This window comes from Sus scrofa, chromosome 1 (genome assembly GCF_000003025.6).
Source record: "Sus scrofa isolate TJ Tabasco breed Duroc chromosome 1, Sscrofa11.1, whole genome shotgun sequence".
Lineage (NCBI taxonomy): Eukaryota > Metazoa > Chordata > Mammalia > Artiodactyla > Suidae > Sus > Sus scrofa.
Window position 1 is genome coordinate 4,729,447 of NC_010443.5, and position 20,807 is coordinate 4,750,253.

Genomic DNA, 20,807 nt, shown 5'->3' on the forward strand with positions numbered 1-20,807 from the left:
TGAAAGCACATTGCTACTCGAAGTGTGTGGGTTCCTCTTGGTTTCTGATTTTAAACTATCAATCTATTTTATTACCTGGCTTAATAGTATTTGGGAAACATAAGTTTGGGGCACAGCAGTTTAGTTGTAAAGCATTCCGCTCTGCAGAAATAGTTATTTTTGTTCACTGTATGTTACTGACTTTATTAGATCATGTACTGATGTTGCATCTAATCAACAGTATGTATCCAGTGCAGTTAACACTCCAAAGTTGACTGTGGCGCTAACGAGCCATCAGTGTGAGTAACGCAGAGTACAAGGCAGGTATGATTCCTGATGGCATCTTTTCTAGTGTCTTTAATATTTGTTTTTTAAAGCCATTGGTAAATGATTGGGTACTCCAACAGTGCTTTTCTAATGTAAAACCCAATGACTTTCCCCATTTCCTTACTTTAATTTCATTTCAGCAAATCTACAGAGCCCCTACTCTTAAGAAATGTCCATCGATAATCTGATAGGTAGTAACTGAGACGGAAAAGGAGAGGCAAGAGTGCCTCCCGTGCATAAAGCCTCCATCCAGGCTGCTGAGTACCCTGGGCTAGATCCCCGGCTAGCAAGATACAGGCGCAGCGTGCATTGCTCTCATCACCTTTGGGCCAGCAGAATCACAAATGAAAAAATGCTTAAATGGGAGTTGGTGTGGTAACCTACTCCATTTTTCACGTTTGTATTGTTTAAATTTACATTTTTTTTTTTTTTCTGTTTTTCCTTTCAGTTAGCTTTGCTCAGTGTGGTCTTGAAGGAAGCAGTGCATTTGAACTGAGGGGAAAGAGGGGTAAGGAAAGGCTGGGCTTCCCGACGCTTCTCTTGCTGACACTCACTCTTCCTGAGCAAAGTTCTCTGCGTATTTACTCCAGTGTGGAGTTGTGCAGAACAAACATATGTGTTCTAATAAGTTAAAAAGTTATAGCTCCTGGTGGGTACTTCTCTTCAGTTTTCGTTCAGATACAGTCTATACTTTGACGCAGTGCCTCTTCTTTGCTGTAAATTCTCTAGGATGGCGTTAAGTGTGGAGATGGAGCATCTTTAGTAGAGGATAACAAGCAACTTAGAAGAATTGGGGTTAATGCCTCTCAGAAGCAGTCAAGGTATTTATTAGTACAGGAGTCTGTCCACATCAGTGATGCTTTCCTTGAAGAGTACAGAAATCTCTTTGTTTAGATAGACTTATATAGAATTGAATGAAAATACAATCTATGCCCTTTGGAAGACAGAGAAGTAATAAACCACATTTTTTCTTATGCGTCTCCCCATGCCAGGATGCTCTTATTATAAGCACCAAGAGCAACAACAGATATTTAATTCATTTTAAAACCAACACTGAGACTTGGTGAAGACGGACTTTCAGATGTGCTATCAAGCTTTCCCAGTTAATTTTTTTCTTTGACTTAAAAACCCATTTTCCTGCTGTCAGCACCCCCAAACTGATGCTTGAATAATAGTTTAGGGTGGGGCATTTGTACATTGGACTTGTTAATCTAGTTTTCTTCCCTAGTATACCAATTTAGACCTTAGCTTCTCAGAGTCTTAGCTTCAGTGTTTTCACATATAAAGTGCTTCACCCACTAACTTCAGGTGTTCCGTTTTCCCACCATCTAGAAATCTAGAATAAATTTAACCTTTGAACAGTTTTTCTATATTCTTTTACCTCAGTGAGAAAACTGTGGGCAAAAGCATCATTAATATAATTTAAAAGTATCCAAGGCAACTTTCCACGTGCACTATCAGTCTATTCTAATTTCATAGGCTAAATCACTTAGAAGAGCAGGTTTTAAAATTCACGTTTTGAGCAGAGCCAGGTACTTTTTTTCTTACCTTGATAGAAGTTTTAAGTTAAATGATTATAGAAGTTTATGTTAGTATCAACTCCAAACACTTCTGCAAGAAGATACTTGTGGGTTCATTTGCAAATGTTTTCTAGTATTTTACTTTTAATCACGTCCCCCTAATTTTTCTTAGTATTCCATTAAGTAAACTAGAGCACTCATTAAGAAAACAGGACCGCAGTAAAATTTTCATCCTAATTTTGAGATGCTGACACTGGAACTGCTCTGTATATAGTACATAGAAACAAGCACTTGTTTGATGGGCTCTTCTCTCTCTACATACGTCACAAAATAGTACTTAACTGGAGAGTGTAATTTTAATATACTTTTTCTGGAAAAACATGATTCCCAACTATCACTAATATTTTCTTTTAAATGTGGGTATTTTTTAAATGTTCAGTGAGCTTAACTGCTTTCTAACAAGACCATAAAGAGTCACATAAAGAGGTAGCAGATAATGATAAAAAATGACATTTTCCAGGAGGAAAAACGCTAAACCCCGTTTTACCATTTGAGAAGCTAGTTTGGTGTTTGGAGAGTCAAAACTACTGTTCTGTACCTGGAGAGGCCAGCACAGATGCCTGCAGGAACCAGAGAGGTGAGGAAAAAATTAAACTAAATCGGAGTAAGGAAATCAAGAGTCCGGATGTGATACTGGGGGCAAAGCCCAAGTGGGTGGCACTCGGTTTAAAAAGGATAATGTTCACTTTCAGCCGATGGTGCATGTAGGCTCCAGTTTTCTAGATAATTTGTTCTTTGAAGAAGTGCAGACTTTGTGAAGAGGTGTTTTAAAGCCTGCTATGAAGACTTTAAATGCTGGCAGGTAATTAAAGCAACCGCAACATGGTATAGATAGGCCAAGCCAGACACCACCTGGGGGCTGCTGGTTTGTGCCCTGTGCTCTAGGTCCCACCTGTCAGCGGCTTTTAGAGGTCTGTGGAGAGGATACTGCCGAGGAAAATGAAGGTCCTAGTGAGTGATCAGAAAGGAGAAAAAGAAACATGGGAGACTTTATAATAAACAAGGCCTGGGAAATTTAAGGTGCAAGGGAGTCCTAAAACTTGGAGGTCGAGGACCACAGTTTGGTCAGCACACCTGGGTGCACATCCAGCTGAGAAATGCGGTCGTGTGCCTGTTCACTGATCTCCTTTTCTCATCACTGAAATCGGGACGTGTTTTGATCAGCTTCTAGTGAAGTGAATTAGAGCTCCGGAAATGTCAGTCTTATGTTTTCTTTTAAATAGTGTTAAAAGCACCAGTAAATTAAAAATGAAATGTGCATTCTTTATTCTGACATTTACACACATGTGGCTTTTTCAGGGGAGGGGCAATAGGCAGCATTTTCAGCCACAGTTGCCTGGAAGAGGATGAAGCACATGCACTTTTTCCAGCTGGTTTATTGCACGTCATGTACAGTCGTACGTGGTTCTCCATTCACATATGATTTGGGGAGAGCTATTCCAACTTTTCTCTACATACACAATTTCCACGAGGAAAACTAAACGTTTTTATATACACTTCTACAATATAAGCCATAAAAGATGTATTTGGTAATCAAAATTTCTCAATAATAGCATTTTTTAAAGATATAATTTTTTACCCCGGGAGCTGTGTTTTTCCAATGTGGTATCTTTTCCCAAGAAGGGACAGCAAAATCATAAGCAATGAGACATCAACATTGTGTTGCTCTGTGCCGCACCTACCATCCACTTCTACTGTGAATTAATTCTTCTTCCTTCTCTCCCACCCCCTGCAATTAGTGCAGCGAAATACAGAAAGGAGAGTACTACGCCTAGGTGAACCAGTTTGATTCAGCATTGAGTACCAGGTATGTCTATAATTTTAACTCTTTTCATAGCAAAGGCATTTCAATTTAGATAATTATTAAAGAAACCACAGATAAAAAAAATCACACATGTACCATATGACTATTGCTAAATGTAGTCTACAAAATGAATTAATTTTTCCATTTTAAATAAAGGTATTAAATATGTGACAATGTTTAGAAATTACCTTATGTACTTAAGAAAGTTTGTAAGTCCAAAAAGTTTTGAGTAATTTTTGCTAATAGTGGATTATAATTTAATAATACATTTTATTCTATTAAAAATCACTTGAAAATACAATAGCTGTTATCAAGAAATAATGATATCTTATTCCAAAATGCAAACAACCCCCGCTCCAAAAAAACAAAACTGGAGAAACCTTGGACTGTCATACATAAGTTATGTAAGTGTTAGCTGGTAGACTCTGGATTTGGTAATGAGCAATTTAAATTAAACCTGCTTTTGGTGCACTAGAAAATTTAGATCCTTCGTATTTATACAGTATGTATTTGGAAAGCTTAACCTTCTATTTTGCGTAAACACGTGCACGTCTTGGCTTTAGGGTACTCCTACTGCCTCCACAAGGGCCGATGCGAGTATCTACTTTCATGCCACATTTCCCCAAACATTTTGCCTAAGAAAAAAATGCTTGACTACAGAGTGCATTAATTCCATCAACTTCTCGACTGAAAGCCTTAGTTTCAATTGCTTTGTCAAATACTAGTAGTATAAACAGTAAACTGATTCTTGTAACAATTTGGTGATTTCATGTTTAATACGATTAGAGCCTCCATAAAAAAGGGATTCGTAATGTTGTTTTCACCTTTTAAAAATAGACTTTTCCAACATAAAAGGTGGCAATATGATATAATTATACACAAGAGTACCCTGAACTGAAAATGAGATGAGACTGCATTCATAGGCTTCAGAAAATGTGGAGTAAATTGCATAGAAATTCCTCATCAATTTCAGTGACACGGTACCCTGATGACTTACGTATTAGCAGCGCGACAGACAGCTTCAGATTTTTACAGAAAAATATTAACTGTAACATTAACAGGCAATGTGAACCTTTAGAGATAGTATCATCTTAAAGCTCCTGCTACCTAACAATAACACATTGCCCCCTTCCCTAATGGAGAAACACTGTATTTGTTTGATCCAAAGAACCATCTCAGTTACGATTAAATTAGACGCTATCACTATTCTATGTATTTTATATATGTGTATGTACTATAAGAATTCTTTGACAGTCTGGTTAATAGCATATTGGTGTAGTTATGTTTTCTATAACATGTGACTCATTTCAGCCCCAATTTTTAAACTTTAAAATAAATAAAATGTAATTTACAAAAATAAGGCATTATTTACAAATGCAGAAATTCATCCTGAGAATTACTATCCAGGAGAACTATTTCACAGAAAAGGGAACTGCCAATGTCTGTGAAACAGAAATGCACCTCAAGAGTTAAGAAATTAAAGAACCGATAAGTGGAGGTCAGTTTACCTAGCTTGCAGCCAGGAAAAGCATGAAGATATTTAATGAATCTTCTTAAATTCACTTGCATGCCAACAATTAATGGTATGTAACTTTTCAAATGCCAGCATTCTTCTTTGTGTAATAATGTAGTTTTCTGATTGGTTGTATTTGGGGGGTGAGGAAGATGCTCAGTAATGCTGTCTGCTGTCTTGTGAGGGGGACACGAGGAAAGGTGGGTGTGTCATCCTCATGGACAGCTTGCTTTGGACTGTCCTGAGACAAGAGCCACTCCACCCTTGCCTTGACCTATGTTTAGCCCCCACCCCCCCGCCCAACAGGAACAGCTGGCTAAAACAGTTCAAAACTTTTTAAGGAAAAACATCCAATTAAAACACAAATCTGAATAAAGGTAAAACCTCAACAGATTCTTTGATTTATAATGTGAGCATAAAATTATCTACTTAACAGAAATTTTGAAAAATGGTTCAACAAAGAATCAAACTGGTTTTTCGGGCATATCATTACAATGAATCCCTTTATACTCTTTATGCTGTGAGCAGAGAGTGATTATTTTGGAGAAGGAGAAATAAGAAAGTGTGGAATTAGTAATGCAGAGGTTGAAAGCCAAGTGGCAAGACCAGAATAGTGCCTCAAACCAACACTACTTTGTTCCCGTCTCTCCTGGCACCTACCCCCCAAGGTAAAAGGCCATTTTAACAGTAGTGTGCGGAATTGTCAGCTGACAAACAACATAAAAACAAGTCACGCTATGTTATCTGTGGTCACGTTCTTCAGGGTTAGTCCAGTAATTCAAGACTTTACATTCTTTTGTCTTTATTTGTTTATTTTAATTAAACACGTAAAGGTTAATAAACAGACATAGTCCGGAGTTAGTAGGTTGGTATTATAACATTTATTAAAATAATGCTATGGGTTAATAGAAACAGCAAAGAACCAAAGAATTAAAATGCAAGCTATGTAAAATCCCAACTAAAACCCAAAAGTGTCTAATGTACTCATTCATTAGCTAACTAAAAGCCCAAGAAAGACAAGACACCCAATATAATAAAGTACTGCAAAACAATTGGCAATTTTCAGTTATCAAAATTGTGGATTTTGCATCTTGTATCCTTTTCTCAATCAAGAAAAAAATTCTTTTTGAATGTTATATAACATACATATAAAACAAGATAGAAAAATACATTATAAACTTGTAACAATGGCTGTAAATACATTATCTTACATGTTTCTCATAGGCAATAGGTTGGTTATGGTACATACATAGCATGAAACTACTAAGATAATAAAGAATAGACAAAAATACATGTCAGCTGTACGGTAACATACAAGCGACACTCCCATCTACCCGCGCTAAAAAATTACATAATACTGTCAGAAAAAAAGTCTTAAAAACTACGTATTTTAATAAGAAATAAATTCAATAAAGTATGATAATACTGAGAACCAAGGCATTCAGAGATTTCAAAAGTCATGCTTTTTTTTCAGTTGATCCAAAATTTTGTCAACTAAGTTTTCAAAAGTTTGTTCAGAGCCAACATTACTCATAAATGTCACACATTTATTTCATACATTTACTTTCTTCCCCATAAAAGACCTTTGATAAACATCTAAAATGTCCAGGTATAACATAGCTGAGATGAAACTGGATCAAATACTGGTATCTTTTTTAAACTACCACCTCAAGTGTTTTGAGTGTCGCAAATTTATTCAACCAACCAAAGTAAAAATCAAAATGGCACAGCATATATTGTAAATAAATCAAAACAACTGTATATGTAACAGAAAGACAAAGCAGTGGCGCATTAAACCAAAGCTAGCTGAATACGAAACAATGAATGTCTATTGCATAGTAAATAAACTGAAAACGATTTCCGAGTGAGACAAGATGATGAAGAGGTCACCGTGAAGGTGCTTACTGAGCTTACTGCTGACCTTTGTGAAGCTGTGAAGGTGTTAAGAGGGAGGAGCTGATGAGCTGGGGATCCACTGCCCCTTGCTATTTGCCACATCTGGTACTGAGCAGTTAATGACCACTTGAGAGTTAGATGGAAGTTTTGTGCACACATCACTTCAACTACAAAACTAACTGAACTCCAAAGAAATTGGAAGTTTAAAAATCACATGTAGTTGAGTATATTTACATGCACAATGATGCTAGTCTTTCACATTCTTTTAAAGTCAAGGGGGGGTGTGGTGGGGGGGTGGCTTAGGTCGCTAAAAACATTTGTTTTCCAGAATGAAAATCACAAATATTCAATTCGTGAAAAAGATCACTATAGGTATACTATTACTGCCGATTTATAAGAAAAAAATCCAGCAAACCCACACCCCCCTTGAATAAAACAGAAGCCCTAATTTTGTCTGTAAACTGATGTTCAGATCATACATAATTTTTATGTCAGAATTCTTTGGGCTAACATTAAATACTGAAATAATCAAAAGCAATTATGATTTTAAAAGAATATTTTAAAACTTGTTGGGCATTACAAAAGAAGTTATCGAGTTTTTTCACAGTATCAGATTTGGCAAATTTATATCAAGGTAACGTGGCAAAAATCATATAATTCAAACCATCAACTCATTTGTCTCCCCTCTTATCTTCTTTCACATACTGGGCGACTGAGTAACATGCATTAACTTGTATTCTGAGGGAGGAGCTGATCTTACAAACACTTGACTAAATGACCATGAAGGAAAATAAGGCACTTTCTTTTCTTTAGACTTATTCCAATACTTAAAAAATAAAAAAGAAAGACAAAAAGGCTCTTTTGGTCTTTTGTTTCTTGACAACCACCAGAAAAAATCATTTAATGAAATAAAGGGTTTCTTTGTTCTTTTTCTTTTTTTTTTTATAACACTTGAAAGTATAAAATGCTACATTTCCAAAAATATATATATTTTTTCTGCACCAGCACCCTTGTATAGTAAAAGTATCTACTTTTTGTTCATTTGTTTCAATGCACTACACTTTATCTACAATTTCATTACATGTATACAGCAAATAGGCAAGCATGGCTTTTACATCCTTAATGATTTTTTTCTATACAGGGAGGTTTAAAAAAAATATTTGAACAGTTTGCCCAGTAATGTGACACATAATGCATGTACCTTGTTCTCGTATATTTTTTAAAGGAGGTGTAAAATAAAGGTTCAGTAATTTTAACTCAGATATTTATTATTTTAAAAATAGTGTTGCAGTTCTGTTCTTTGCATTACTTTTCAAAATTCCTTGTTAAGTTTTTCTCTCATGGCACACTTCTAATACTTCAAATTTTGGCAGGCAATATAAAAAAGGCTGCAACTTCTGCCCTTTGAGGGCACTGTAGTGACTAAACAGCATATCAAATTTTGAATACTTTTTGAAATCACTTCACCAATGACATCCCTGACCAAAGGTTCATGCATGATGTATCATCACACAGTACATTCAGAGAGCTTTGACTCGCTATGAGAAGAAAGATTCCTAGAAGTCTCTCACAGTAACTGCCTCTGTCATTGAGTAGTTAAGGGCCATCTGTCTCCCCTTCTGAAGTGAGGCCTTCTTACCGTTCGCTTAGGGTGGGACATTAAAAGATGATCAGTGCTGTGGGATGAATTGGGCCTTATTGCTTTACTACTATTCAGTGCAGGTTCTAGAACCACTTTCACCCAAACAGAAAAGGAAAAAAACAAAACAAAAAAAAAACAAAACAAAAAAAACAAACAAAAGCTGAGTTGGAGGACAACAATTTCTTTGTCTTTTGTTTGGTTAGATGGTAAGACGAACGGACAAGTGCCTCAGCTCGCTGCACTGACGACAGGCAAGCAAAGGCGATTACCAGTTAACTGATCAGCAGGCAGGCATGGTCAGGTCATCATTGGGTGAAGAGTTCAGAGGTCAGAAGGTCATAGGTTAGTTGCCGGTGGCGGCTGGGTGGTTAGGAACAAAAAACAAAACAAAAAAAAAAAAAGAAAAGAAAAGATAGAGAAGAGATTAGTTTCAGCTAGTGACGGCTTAATGACAACATGAAAAACTAATCACAACTAATAAAAAAAAGCATGTTTAATTCTGACAAACTGATTGACACCATCTACAGAATACAATAAAAATCATGACAATTTTATATCATGATTTGAACAAATGAAGGAAAGCCCACTCCCACAAAAAAAAAAAAAAAAACTGTTAACAAGAAAAAATAGAAATAAAATAACAACTAACAACTAATAGTTAGTAGCAGTCAATGAAGGAAATTGGAAAACAACAACAATGAATAGGTTTGGTATACAGAATTTTGAAACAGTCAGTGCAGTTATCAGTATCTGACTGCTATTAAGCATTAGTATTCTCTCAGATGCAAGCATTAAAGCAACTATTAATGATGGATGTGATTATTAATAACTGATGATTAACAGAAATGAATCTAGAGAAATTTAAATTTCTATGAATAATTTGGTTCAACATAAACTCTGGGCCAAACAAGGTTTCTTTTGTTCAATAAATGTTTATTGCTTTTTCAATTATTCTATTTACAAACAACAGGGAATTTCTTGGCCTCATGATACAAAGCAATACTAAACTGTAGTCTAGCAGTGTAGGCAACATCATGGGAACCAGAAAAAGGCCAGGCCTTCTGCACTAGCCAAGACTTTCCAGTTGAAAATACTATTTTACACATATAGAACACTTATAAAATGCACTTGCATGTAAACACTGTAAAATCCTGCCATTTAAAATTCTATACTCAAAAAGCTCTAAGTACATCAAAAAATAGAAGAAATTTCTAATTGATACCAATAAGGCATTTTAAAACTACAAACAGCTTTCTTTATTCAATTTCAAAGCTAATACTCTGCAAATACAATAAAATCTGACATTTCATATACATTCCTGCTTTATATTTTATATTTTAAAAGAAGCCACCTGTAAATACTATTTTCTTTTGCAAAATAACAAACAGAAAAAAAAATTTTTTTTTAAAATTACAGTAAAACATAAAAGTAGTTCTCAAGTGGAAAAGTTATCGTTCCCAATATCCTTGAGTTGTTCCTTCCTTAATCAACCTCTGTCTCATTCTGCTTCACCAAACTTGGTCCACTTAACAGTAGTATGATTTTTTAAGACTCATTCAACAGCTTAATTATTTCTACTATATTCTGAGGTTTGATAGAATTTTCTGTACTGTTGCCACTGTGACTAAGGCAGAGGAGATATGAATGAAAAGATATTCAGTGCAAAGGTAGATTCCATGCCACTTCACAAATCAAAACCCAGTGGGTGAAACGTTTCGAGTTTAAACGACCTATAGAATGGGCTGGCTTACCTTCATACAGCAAAAATGCTTTCTATAGTCTATCATTTAGGACAGCTTATAAATACTACAAAAATACTGCATCTTCAGTGGGACCAAATCTTCCCTGAATTTCTTAAAAATAAGTGGAATTTTATTTAAAATAAAACTGCTATTCCAAAATCAAAAAAGAAAATAAATATTTAACATGATGTAGTCATCCACTTCATAGGTACTCCAGAAATATAGCATCTTAAAGCATTTTTGAAATTACTTAAAATTTTGATTAAAATTGTATTAAGTTTCTTATACAAATATGTAAATGATGGTTTTTGTAAAATCATTGTTTAGAAAAATGCTGATTTTTTTTTTTTGAGAGTGGAATATATAAACAAAGCAAACTACCATTTATATATATATACCAGTAAACCGAGAATATTTCCTCTGCCAAGTCCTGGCCTCCTACAGTACACACAGGTGTGTCAACCGTGCAAAATCACTTATGGTTCATTACAACTAAAAAGTCAGTTGGTCTTTTATAGGTTTCAAATTCAGTTTTGAAATATGTGTAGAGATGGGTTTACTTTTAGTAAAGAACTAGGTATCTGTCAACCACGCAGAACTCTAAATGCTCATATTGAATTACATGGTTATATATCCAAGGGCTGAGTTTTCTTGCATTAAACGAATGCTTATATTAATCTTCCCTTCAAAAGATTAAAAAATAATAATTAAAAAACCTCAAAAATAGAGAAAACAGTAGTATCATAAAATAATTTAAGTGAAGGATTTCAGACATCTCCCTTAGACCCAATGAGTGCATACAGTGATAGAACAGCAGTACACGAGTATTCTGTTATTTAAAAAAAAAAAAAAAAAAAAAAAAGTAGCATTTCGGTTTGCTGACATTGCATTCTGAATAAAAACTGACAGGACTAATCAAAACACATATAACTACACAAGAGCCACACATGGAATGTGCTATCATTTCCAAATACAGCAAAATCTTCCTATCTCAAGGCACTGGAGTATTGAGCAGACCAATACTTACTGTGTTAAAACAACATTAGAGGAAATTTCTTAAAAGGGGCACCCAGGGAAAGAGGAACAGACTACTTTAACATACTCTTTAGAACTGTTTCAGACATGAACAATGTAGGGAAAAAAAGGCATCAAATTGTTCATGGGATTATTTAGTTTCCTTAATCAAAAGTTGCTTAAAAACAAATTTATTTTTTTAAATTTCTCCCTTCACCAGGAGACTTTTTCTGATGCAAGAAGGATGGTGTGCATGCTTGTGCATGACACACTTGTAAGGTATGTTATCTTCATAGATCAAAATTGAGCTTGGGGGTCTGTTTCCTGAATCATCACAAGTAATATATGTTATTAGGTTGCAGTTGTCAAATTCTTTATGTATGAAGCCAAATAAATACCATTGTGTTTGGAAAGGTATTTTATCCTGATGTGGACGATAGCTGTGTCCAATATTTATCATGCGCATTCAAGGTGAAACAGGTAGGTCTTTCATAATTTCATAGAAAATATAGGACTAGAGTGTAAATACATCACTTTCCCCCACTAATATTAGATACACACTTTGATCAAGTTAACTAGTAGGTAATAAATGTGCCATAACAGAAGCTTATTAAAAAATCCTTTCTATCTTGCTCTGGATTCCTTTCTTATAAAGACAAGCTTAGAAAACAATGTCAATAAACCGAAACCATCACTCCTCAATAAACATAAATAACTTTATAAAAGGGTCCAAGGGCATATATAGAACAAAAATTACAAATGGTGAAAAGGAGAAAAATGAAGACTTATTTTCCAGTCACAGGCTAGTCAAAAAGGATTTTCAAACAGCTGGATTCATGTCACCACAGAACTTGAAGAGACAGTTTACCTTCAGTTAATATATTTTAGCAGCAAATGACAAAAATCAAAGGATCCATTTTGGTAAGAAAATCTAAGGGAATTGATTTTTCTGATTTAAAAAAAAAACATCCAACTGAATTAAAGATACCTTCACAGTCCTTACTCTGTTGTTATTTCAGCTAAGTACTTGACATGTATATCCTCATGTGTATAAAGTGGTTCAAGTGTCTTACTAGAAAGGAAAATGGAAACTAAATCTTCAGTTTTCTCCAAAAGGACATAGGAGGCATATATTTCTTTACTTCTCTCATTAAAGCACCATCCTCTTAGTTCATTTTGCAAAACCAACCCCAAATTTCAGAACAATTAAAAGGTAAATTTTAGCCAAAATTATTATTGAAAAATAACTAAGGCAACATCAAAATTGAATAGCTCCCCAAATGGACTAATTTATATTTTAGTAGAAATAAATCATTGTACATACTAATATAGAATAAGTTAAAAGATGGAGGGAAAAAAAAACCACACCCCCAAATCCCAACCCTTAAATCTGTCAATTATTACAAATTAATTTAGAAAAGGTTAAGAAATGGTGTGCAGGTAAGCAGTAATATTTTTCCGTCAGGTGTGGTGTTGCAAATTTTATGGACACCCAAAGCATTTCTCATAAACAAGAACTGCAGAACTAAACTAACCTCGGTCTGCGGTCACAATCCTTTGGTAAGGATGGACACGCATATCGTGCCTTCGAACTTTAGTAGCCACCGCACCTAGTTAAATTGCAATTACCAAGACAAAGTTAGAAAACATTCACAAGGGAAAAGAAAACAAACATTAACAGTAGGTTTATCAAAATGGATTTCAAATGTTCATTTACTACAAAAGTTTTGTTTTAGGAAACACGTTAAGGCACAGTAGTTTTAAAATTAACCATAATATGTTGCGTATATATGCATCTATTAATATTGCATTCATTTCAAACATCTTGGCCTTAACCTATTTTATCCATTCATTTACAATCCCAAGTTACAGATTTCATGAACTCTATTAGATCCAAACATAGTCAAGCTTTACTAGTCACATATTCACTGAAGTGCCTTTCTTGCAGCAGGACTAATTAAATAATGCCATGTTTAATACTGATAATTATTTGCTAACCTTAAGACCACTTCCAGAGTTTATCACTTAAAAAGGTTTAAAAGCAATTCTTAAAGCCTACAGATTGTGGTTCTAAACTTTGAGTCACTAAGTATGAACTGCAATGAATTAGGTGATTAGTAAAGCAAACAGTATAGTACACTTAGCAGTCAGTACACTACTATACACTCCTTTATAAATTACCACTACTTGGGAGATTACTGACTAAACCAATTAATACCAGACTTTTGCTTTCTATCAGTGTGCAAAAAGTGCAAGTAAGTCACTGACTGCTAGGCTAAGCTTCCCTCCCACCCCCCCGGAGGCTGCTGAGACTAAGCATTTGTTAAATTCAGATCTGATGAGGGTTCAGTTAAGACCGTTCTTGAATTCTTAGCCTTTCGTTGGGAAAGCCATACCTAAAGATAAAAGGAAGGGAATTAAAAATTAGTCATCAATGAAGATTTGATGCTAATATCAATCTCCTCACTACCACCAACACACATGTCTGCATCTGTTTTGAAGGGCACTGCTTATTTTAAAATAATATGATGTAAGACTTCATATACAGCATGCATGTTATCTGTGTGCAAATTTATTATAATGTAGCAATTTGAAATAATTTTCTCAGTTCTCCAACTGGTCAATATCATGTTTTACTGCTTAGGTGGCAAAGCGAGTAATAAAACTGACAATGGAATTTTGTCATTTAGTACTCATTATTATTCATCTTATGAATGCCAATTAGGTATCTGTATATTTTGCTTTTAATTTTGTCAGTCTAACAAGTATTATAAATAAAAATTTTCCGACACAACAAACACCACATTGCTTTAAAAATGAGAAACAAAATTTTACTGCAGTGCCTCTTGCTGTTTCTAAGCAGTAAACTGGTCCATCACCCCTTTTTCATTTCAGATAGACTAATCTTATGTAAGTATAATTCCATGAGGCAAAATCAGTGAGATCTTGCATTGAGTGCTGGAACAGCAGCTGGTGGCTATGAGTGCCAGCCCTGCAGGAAGCAACAGTCAAACTCCTCGAACAGACGCTGTGCGTGCAGCAGAGAGGAGCTCGGGGGAAAGGAGCAGGCATGGGGCCACAGGACAAGAGTTAACAGAAAGGAAAACGTAAACGGGTTACAGGTTACATGTTATTTTAAAAATGCTTCAAGAAATGTGCAACAGAAACAAGCCCTCATAAACAGTTCTAAAGTATAATTCTGACCTACAATACTTTATACAATGATTTAGCGAGAAACGGAAAACATGTACAGTAAAATGTATTTGCTCATGAAACAGAAGGCACCTGAGTGCATGCACACACACAGATAACATACAGAGCATTGTGGCTTTCTTTAATTGAACAACGAATTTTCAAGTTTAAATCTTAGTGTCCGGGTTCATTAAAGACTTTCAAATTTTTATAAATCAGTATTAATGCTGGAAAAAAAAACCTTGAAAGATCGAAGTCCTAAAAGTCAACAGCATGCACGCAGCACCAAGGTCATACACAATTCAAGAAAAAAGAATTCAAATTTTGTCTGGTAAAACAAGGGCAGCCCGGGAACAGTCTGTCCCACATGGACGGGTCGCGTTAGCACAGCTGCTGTACTCTAGTCCTTCATCCAGCAAGTCAATGGGCTGAAATATCAGGCATGACTGGCATTTCAATCCACTCTATAAAAAAAAGGCATCAGTAATGTCTTTTTCAAGCACACCACTTTTTGTTCATGTAAAACCGAGCGTTTATAGTATGATCTTAATTTTTGCCTCAAATGTGTACTTATCAATTCCATACTGCATTATTAAAATTAAGATGATCTCTTACGTTTAATATTAACAAGGACTTCAAAAGAGAAAAACTGAAAAAAACATGAAGAACGCAACTATTCACCTGATCCCTTTCATATTTAAAGTGATCACAAATATAAGAAAACCACACATAGTAATATCAGTTTTAAAAAGATCTTAAAGCACTTTCACAAAGAAATTTAAAATTTAGCCAACAATTAAATACGTCTCTGAGCCAAAGGAACCTAAAAACTCTGGGTGCTGAAGCTGATGATGGGGATAGGCTGAGGTAGGATCTAAAACTCAGAACAACCCGAGTGATGTCAAATATGAAACGTACTCTCTGTTTAAAATGTTTAGTAAATTTAACCCATCCCAGTGAATTTCAGTTACCAAAGTCAATCTAAATAAATCTAAGGTACAATTATTTTAAGGGAGAACTCTTACAAAGAGGCTGAAATAAAATAAAATTTGGTTTACAGTTTTTCCCAATGGAAACTTGTCTTGCCTCTCTGAAATGGATGCAATCGTTTCAAGTCTGGGGCAGCAAAAGTCATGAAGAAAAATGTTCACCACATACGGAGAAGAACTTACCTAATACACCGCTAGGTTCAATAGGGTACTCAAGGATTGATGTAGCTGGTGCCAACGTGTAGGGGTATTCATAGGGTGTGTAGATTAAACCAGCTTCGGGCCCTGGAGGAACTATTGCAGCAGTTGGGTGAGGAGTTCCGTTTGGCATGACAGCGGTCTGTATCTGTCTGATCAAAGGCATTATGGTAGGGCCAGCTGGCGTAGGAGTGCGCAGGGCAGCTGGTGGGAGAACAGGCGCAGGCCCAGTAATAATCCTTGGAGCAGCCTGGGCTGTTGCTGCAAGAGAAAAGGCAAGGGCTGCTACAGTAAGCAAAGAAATTTAGAAGGAAGTACAGAGATAGCAGTGTAAAATATGAAAAATGAGAGGGAAGTAGGAAAAAGAAAAGAAAAAGCAGAAAAGAAGAAAAATAAAAGGAAATCATTAGTACATGCACTGATCACACAAAAATGCCAAAGCATACCAATCAAATGCAAACAGCTTCCCCTTTCCCAATGTGATTAAGAATAAATGTGCAAAAATTAAAAAGCCACTGGGGGAAAAAAAGAATGAGACCATTAAAACAGGTTATATTTAATTCATGTATTTGATATATCTATGCTTTTAAGATCTCATGAGACTAAAGGTGCATGCAGAAGCACAAGAAAACACCTGCATTAAAAGATGTTAAAAAATACTTTGTAATTGGAGTCCACAGAAATACAGTTTTTTGATACATTTCTAAAGGGTAGCTTCAGTTTCAAATTAAGGAAAGAATAAATTTCATTGTATCAAGTTAGTCAAGTAACCAACAGTTACTAATTTCCTGTATCTGTAGGAAGTCCCTTCACAGGAAAAAATACAAAAATGCTGCACTCCCAAACACATGATTGTTAATGATATACTCATTTTTGTGAGTAAATTAATGACAACCATTTGCAAAAGTGACCTCTTCTAAACCCACTAGGTTGCCTACATTTTGTAGAGTTGGCTATGCCTTTAAAATTCTATTTCTTAAAAAAAAAAAAAAAAAAAATTAAATGCTATCATACTCATATGAATGCTATGTAAAACTTAGATTGCCTCAAAATATAAATTTCACATTATTTCATTAAATATAGAAAAAGCAATCCTCATAGTTTATGAAAGCATGCAAAATACATATAAAGGGGAAAACAGGATTAAAATAGTATCTAAGATACTGCTCTCTGTGAACTCACATATGAAATCAATAGAGAAAAAAATTACTAGAGGGAAAAACATGCAAGCAAAGTGAAAGAACAGAATTCAACAGAAGAATCACTGCATTCAGATAACATTCCAAAATAGCTTTTATTCAAAAATTGTTTTCAAAAAACTTCTGTCCTTTGCATAAATGAAATAAGTTGGAAGTCTTAAATCTGTAGTTAACAGTAAAATTTTATGAAACTCTTCAATTTAGAAGTTGAAATTTCATCAAAAGAATAAAAGTTTATAAACTTAAAACTTAAGCATGCTGGCATAAAACAGAGAGTCCTCAATTCTTGAAAGCAGTAAAAATGGGACAGTTAGCCACATATCAAATAACAATTAATTCAACTCTTCACTTTTAACTGTTCATGTATTGTCCTGCCAATAAAGAGATAGGTATGTGGACAAAACAGCTGAGACGGTGTGTAGCCCTGGGCCTCAGTATCATCCTTACGTGATTTAATGTTGGCATCTCTGTAGGTGCCATTGAGAATCGCAAGCTCCATCAGCTGCATCTTCTTCAGGCTGTCTTCTCCCTCTGCCTACACGTGGAAAATACAAAAGCATTAAGCACTTGAAATGGTCCATATACATTACAGCCATATCTACACAAACTTTAAAATAGGTATCATGTAACTATGACTATAGCCACCTGTTTCAATCAGAGGAAAAAAAAAAAAAAAAAGATCAGGGAACCAGAAGGTACTTCATGCTGAAGCCCACTCTAATGGCATGCTGATACACAGGGTACTCTTGACTGACACCAGTTAGTTATGTTTCTATTCAGACATTTCTTGCATAAGCAACATTGATTTATTAATGTTCTCCTAAAAAGCTTTGCTATTAAATGGAATGAATGAAAATGTTAGATGAATACAGTATAGTATCTACAGCACCTATCATTTTGTTGAAGATGCCAAAACTCACATGTATTCATTAAAAAACAAAAACCAAAAAACAAACAAACAAAAAACCAAAAGCAACAAAAACTGGGACTTCAATCATGTAAAATTTGTCTATCTCACTCTTTTTATGGCCAGACCTATGGCATATAGAAGCTCCCAGGCTAGGGTCCGTCCAATTGGAACTGCAACTGATGGTCTATGGCACAGCCATGGCAATAGCCAGATCGGAGCTGCATCTGTGACCAACACTGCAGCTTTTGGCAATGCTGGATCCTTAATCCACTGAGCAAGGCCAGGGACTGAACCTGCATCCTCACAGACACTATTTGGGTTCTTAACCCACTGAGCCTCAAGGGGAACTCCTAAACATGTAAAATTTGGTTGTGGTATTCAGGTACGGAAATGTTTATTTAATTCTCCAAAAAAGGAAAATGTAATGAAATCATTAAGAATTTCTAAAATTTGTGTAATATATTCTGGTTTCTTATGCCAACATCCTTCTCCCTTCTCAATTACCAAGTGCTATCAGTTCTAAAGCAAATCCATCTTTAAGGTCATCATGGGATGTACTGATCAAACCAAGAAAAATGTAATAGCAAAAAGGGGCACTATTAGTAATTATGCTACGACAACAGGCAAAACCCAAGGACTGTCTGATGACTGAAACGTCTGGCCATTTCACTTACCTGGGGTTTGTCCCACCCTCTCCATTTACTCTTGTCACCCTTGCTCCAATATCTGTGAATAGTGGCCAGATTAACTGCCCCAAACACAACTTTCATCTTAATGTTTCTTAATATTCTCATGTCACAAAACCCTTCATGGTCTCTTCCTATCTAAAAAAAATAATAATACATTTAAGCTACCTATGATCTGGCCCCAAATTATCTTCTCAAGTTAAACCAGTTAATCTCCTACTATTTTTTACACATATAAGTCAAACCAAATCACTCCTTGTTATCTCTGTCATATTCCTATTTCCTCCATCCTGTACGCTTTTCTGCACTCCACTCTATGCCTCCTCACTCTTTCCAAATCCTACTTAATCCCTACAACTTCAACCTAAATGCTGCCTTCTCAAAGGGCCATCCCTAGGTCATACTATTTCTGCCCCAAAAGACAGTCTGTTGTGTATCGCTACTACTGAGCAAACAGAGCCTACTGCTTGTTTATCACTGCTATCTCTTCACTCATCTCATCCTCCCAAGTCATTTGCCTGGATTTATTTGTTAAATGACAGCTATAAGAAATCTTTATTTCCTAATCTCAAATGTCTAAACTTTAGTCACTGAAATATGAGGTTCATCCCTGAAGATGGTGGGAGAAATGGAACTATGTGTTGCTCACATATTTATGTATTATCTAATGCTGAGGACCTAACATTTAAAAAGAAAGTAACCCAATGGTACATTTTTCTGATGCAAATGTTGGTCCTTCTTCATTCAAGAAAGGAGAGCCAAGGCAATAAGCTTCTCAGCCCTCCTCTTCTATGACACAAAACTCTGTCCCTGGCACCTGAACAGCAAATGGGGCACTATCATTTATAATAAAAACAGCTGAATGGGCTTTTAGAAAAACCACAAAGAATTTTTTTACAGAAAAATGAAAACATCATGAAGACAATGTTTATTTAATGTGCCACTGCCAACTTTTCAGAAACTTACTTTGCAGTAGCAGAAAATAGAGAAGATACTTGTGGTATTACTATTCCTTGATCCCTATGACTTTATACAAAGATGAATTTTAAGGATGAACTAACCTAACATCATTTACTTGAAAGACATAGAAATTCCTTGCTAAAGATAAAAGTACTGACATTTCGAGAGAAGAATCAGAAATCCATAATGATAAAACTGCTTTAACTTGTTCACTGAAAACTAGTAGTACCAAAATTTAAATCTCTATATAACAATATCAAAACAAGTATATAAATGATACTGTATATAAATAGAAAGAAGAGCAATAGATATACCTTCAGTAACCTTCCAGTGATAAAGTGCTGCTCATTTGAAAATGTCAGAAGAGTAAGAAGAAAAAAAAATCAAGATGAAAGAAGTGATGTGGTGACACAATACCTGGTACACAGGGCTATACAGAGAAGAGGTGCTTGAACACCACATGCTTTCATGGAACTGCTTCTTTTGGATAACAAACTAACCACACTCATTAGCTGGTGATACAGTGTCAAACATGGGAGAAAGATAAAGGGAAAGATGATGGAAGAAATAGGTGCGTAAACATAAGGGCATGTACGTGCTTGTGTGTGCCTTTTACATGGTGCAGGAAATGAAAAATTAATCTAATGACATCAGCAGAGATAAAAAGCACAACTTTCACTAGCTGGTATCAGTGAAGTAAGCCATAATGACATTACTGGTGGCCACTGAGACTTACAAGTTATGAATACTGGTTTGTCCACTGAATTATACCATATTATGGCAGGCACATTATACACATTATGGCCCAGCAGAGAATTTAGTTGGCAAGGCTGGAATGTGAACCTGCTGGTCTCACTCCAGAAATGAGCTCCTCTCTTGCATCCTCACTATTCCTGCTACTTCTCTGCACTCACAGAGCATGATGTTACACGTCTAAAGACACGGTAGAGTTCATTACAGAATTACTGTCACACAGAAGAGGTTCTTTCAACCATCTTGTCCTGGTTTTGTCAATGAAACTTGGCACTATATACCTGCCTCAACACTGCTGAAGGTGTGTGACACTTCTTTTTCAAACGTTAAGTTTGGAAGCCTGCTAGTTTCTTAAGTTGTCACTATTAAGTTTTTTCTACAGTCCAGAGATTCTAGAGATTCTACTAGCCAAGATTCTTACTG

The 20,807-nt window shown here is 35.5% G+C and overlaps 1 protein-coding gene across 10 annotated transcripts in view; it reads right to left on the minus strand.

Annotated features, from left to right (window-relative positions):
- QKI (QKI, KH domain containing RNA binding) overlaps positions 3,129-20,807 on the minus strand; it is a 150,812-nt gene continuing 133,133 nt past the window's right edge. The window contains exons 5-8 of one of the 10 annotated variants that reach the window (XR_002341609.1): positions 17,523-17,610; positions 15,862-16,161; positions 13,033-15,153; positions 3,129-9,101 (exon numbers count right to left, since the gene is read on the minus strand). Coding sequence is in view for 9 of the 10 variants with exons in the window: in XM_021083688.1 (XP_020939347.1) it covers positions 13,810-13,893; positions 15,848-16,161; positions 17,523-17,610 (486 nt within the window). In the remaining variant the exon portion in view is untranslated. 10 annotated transcript variants of the gene reach the window in all.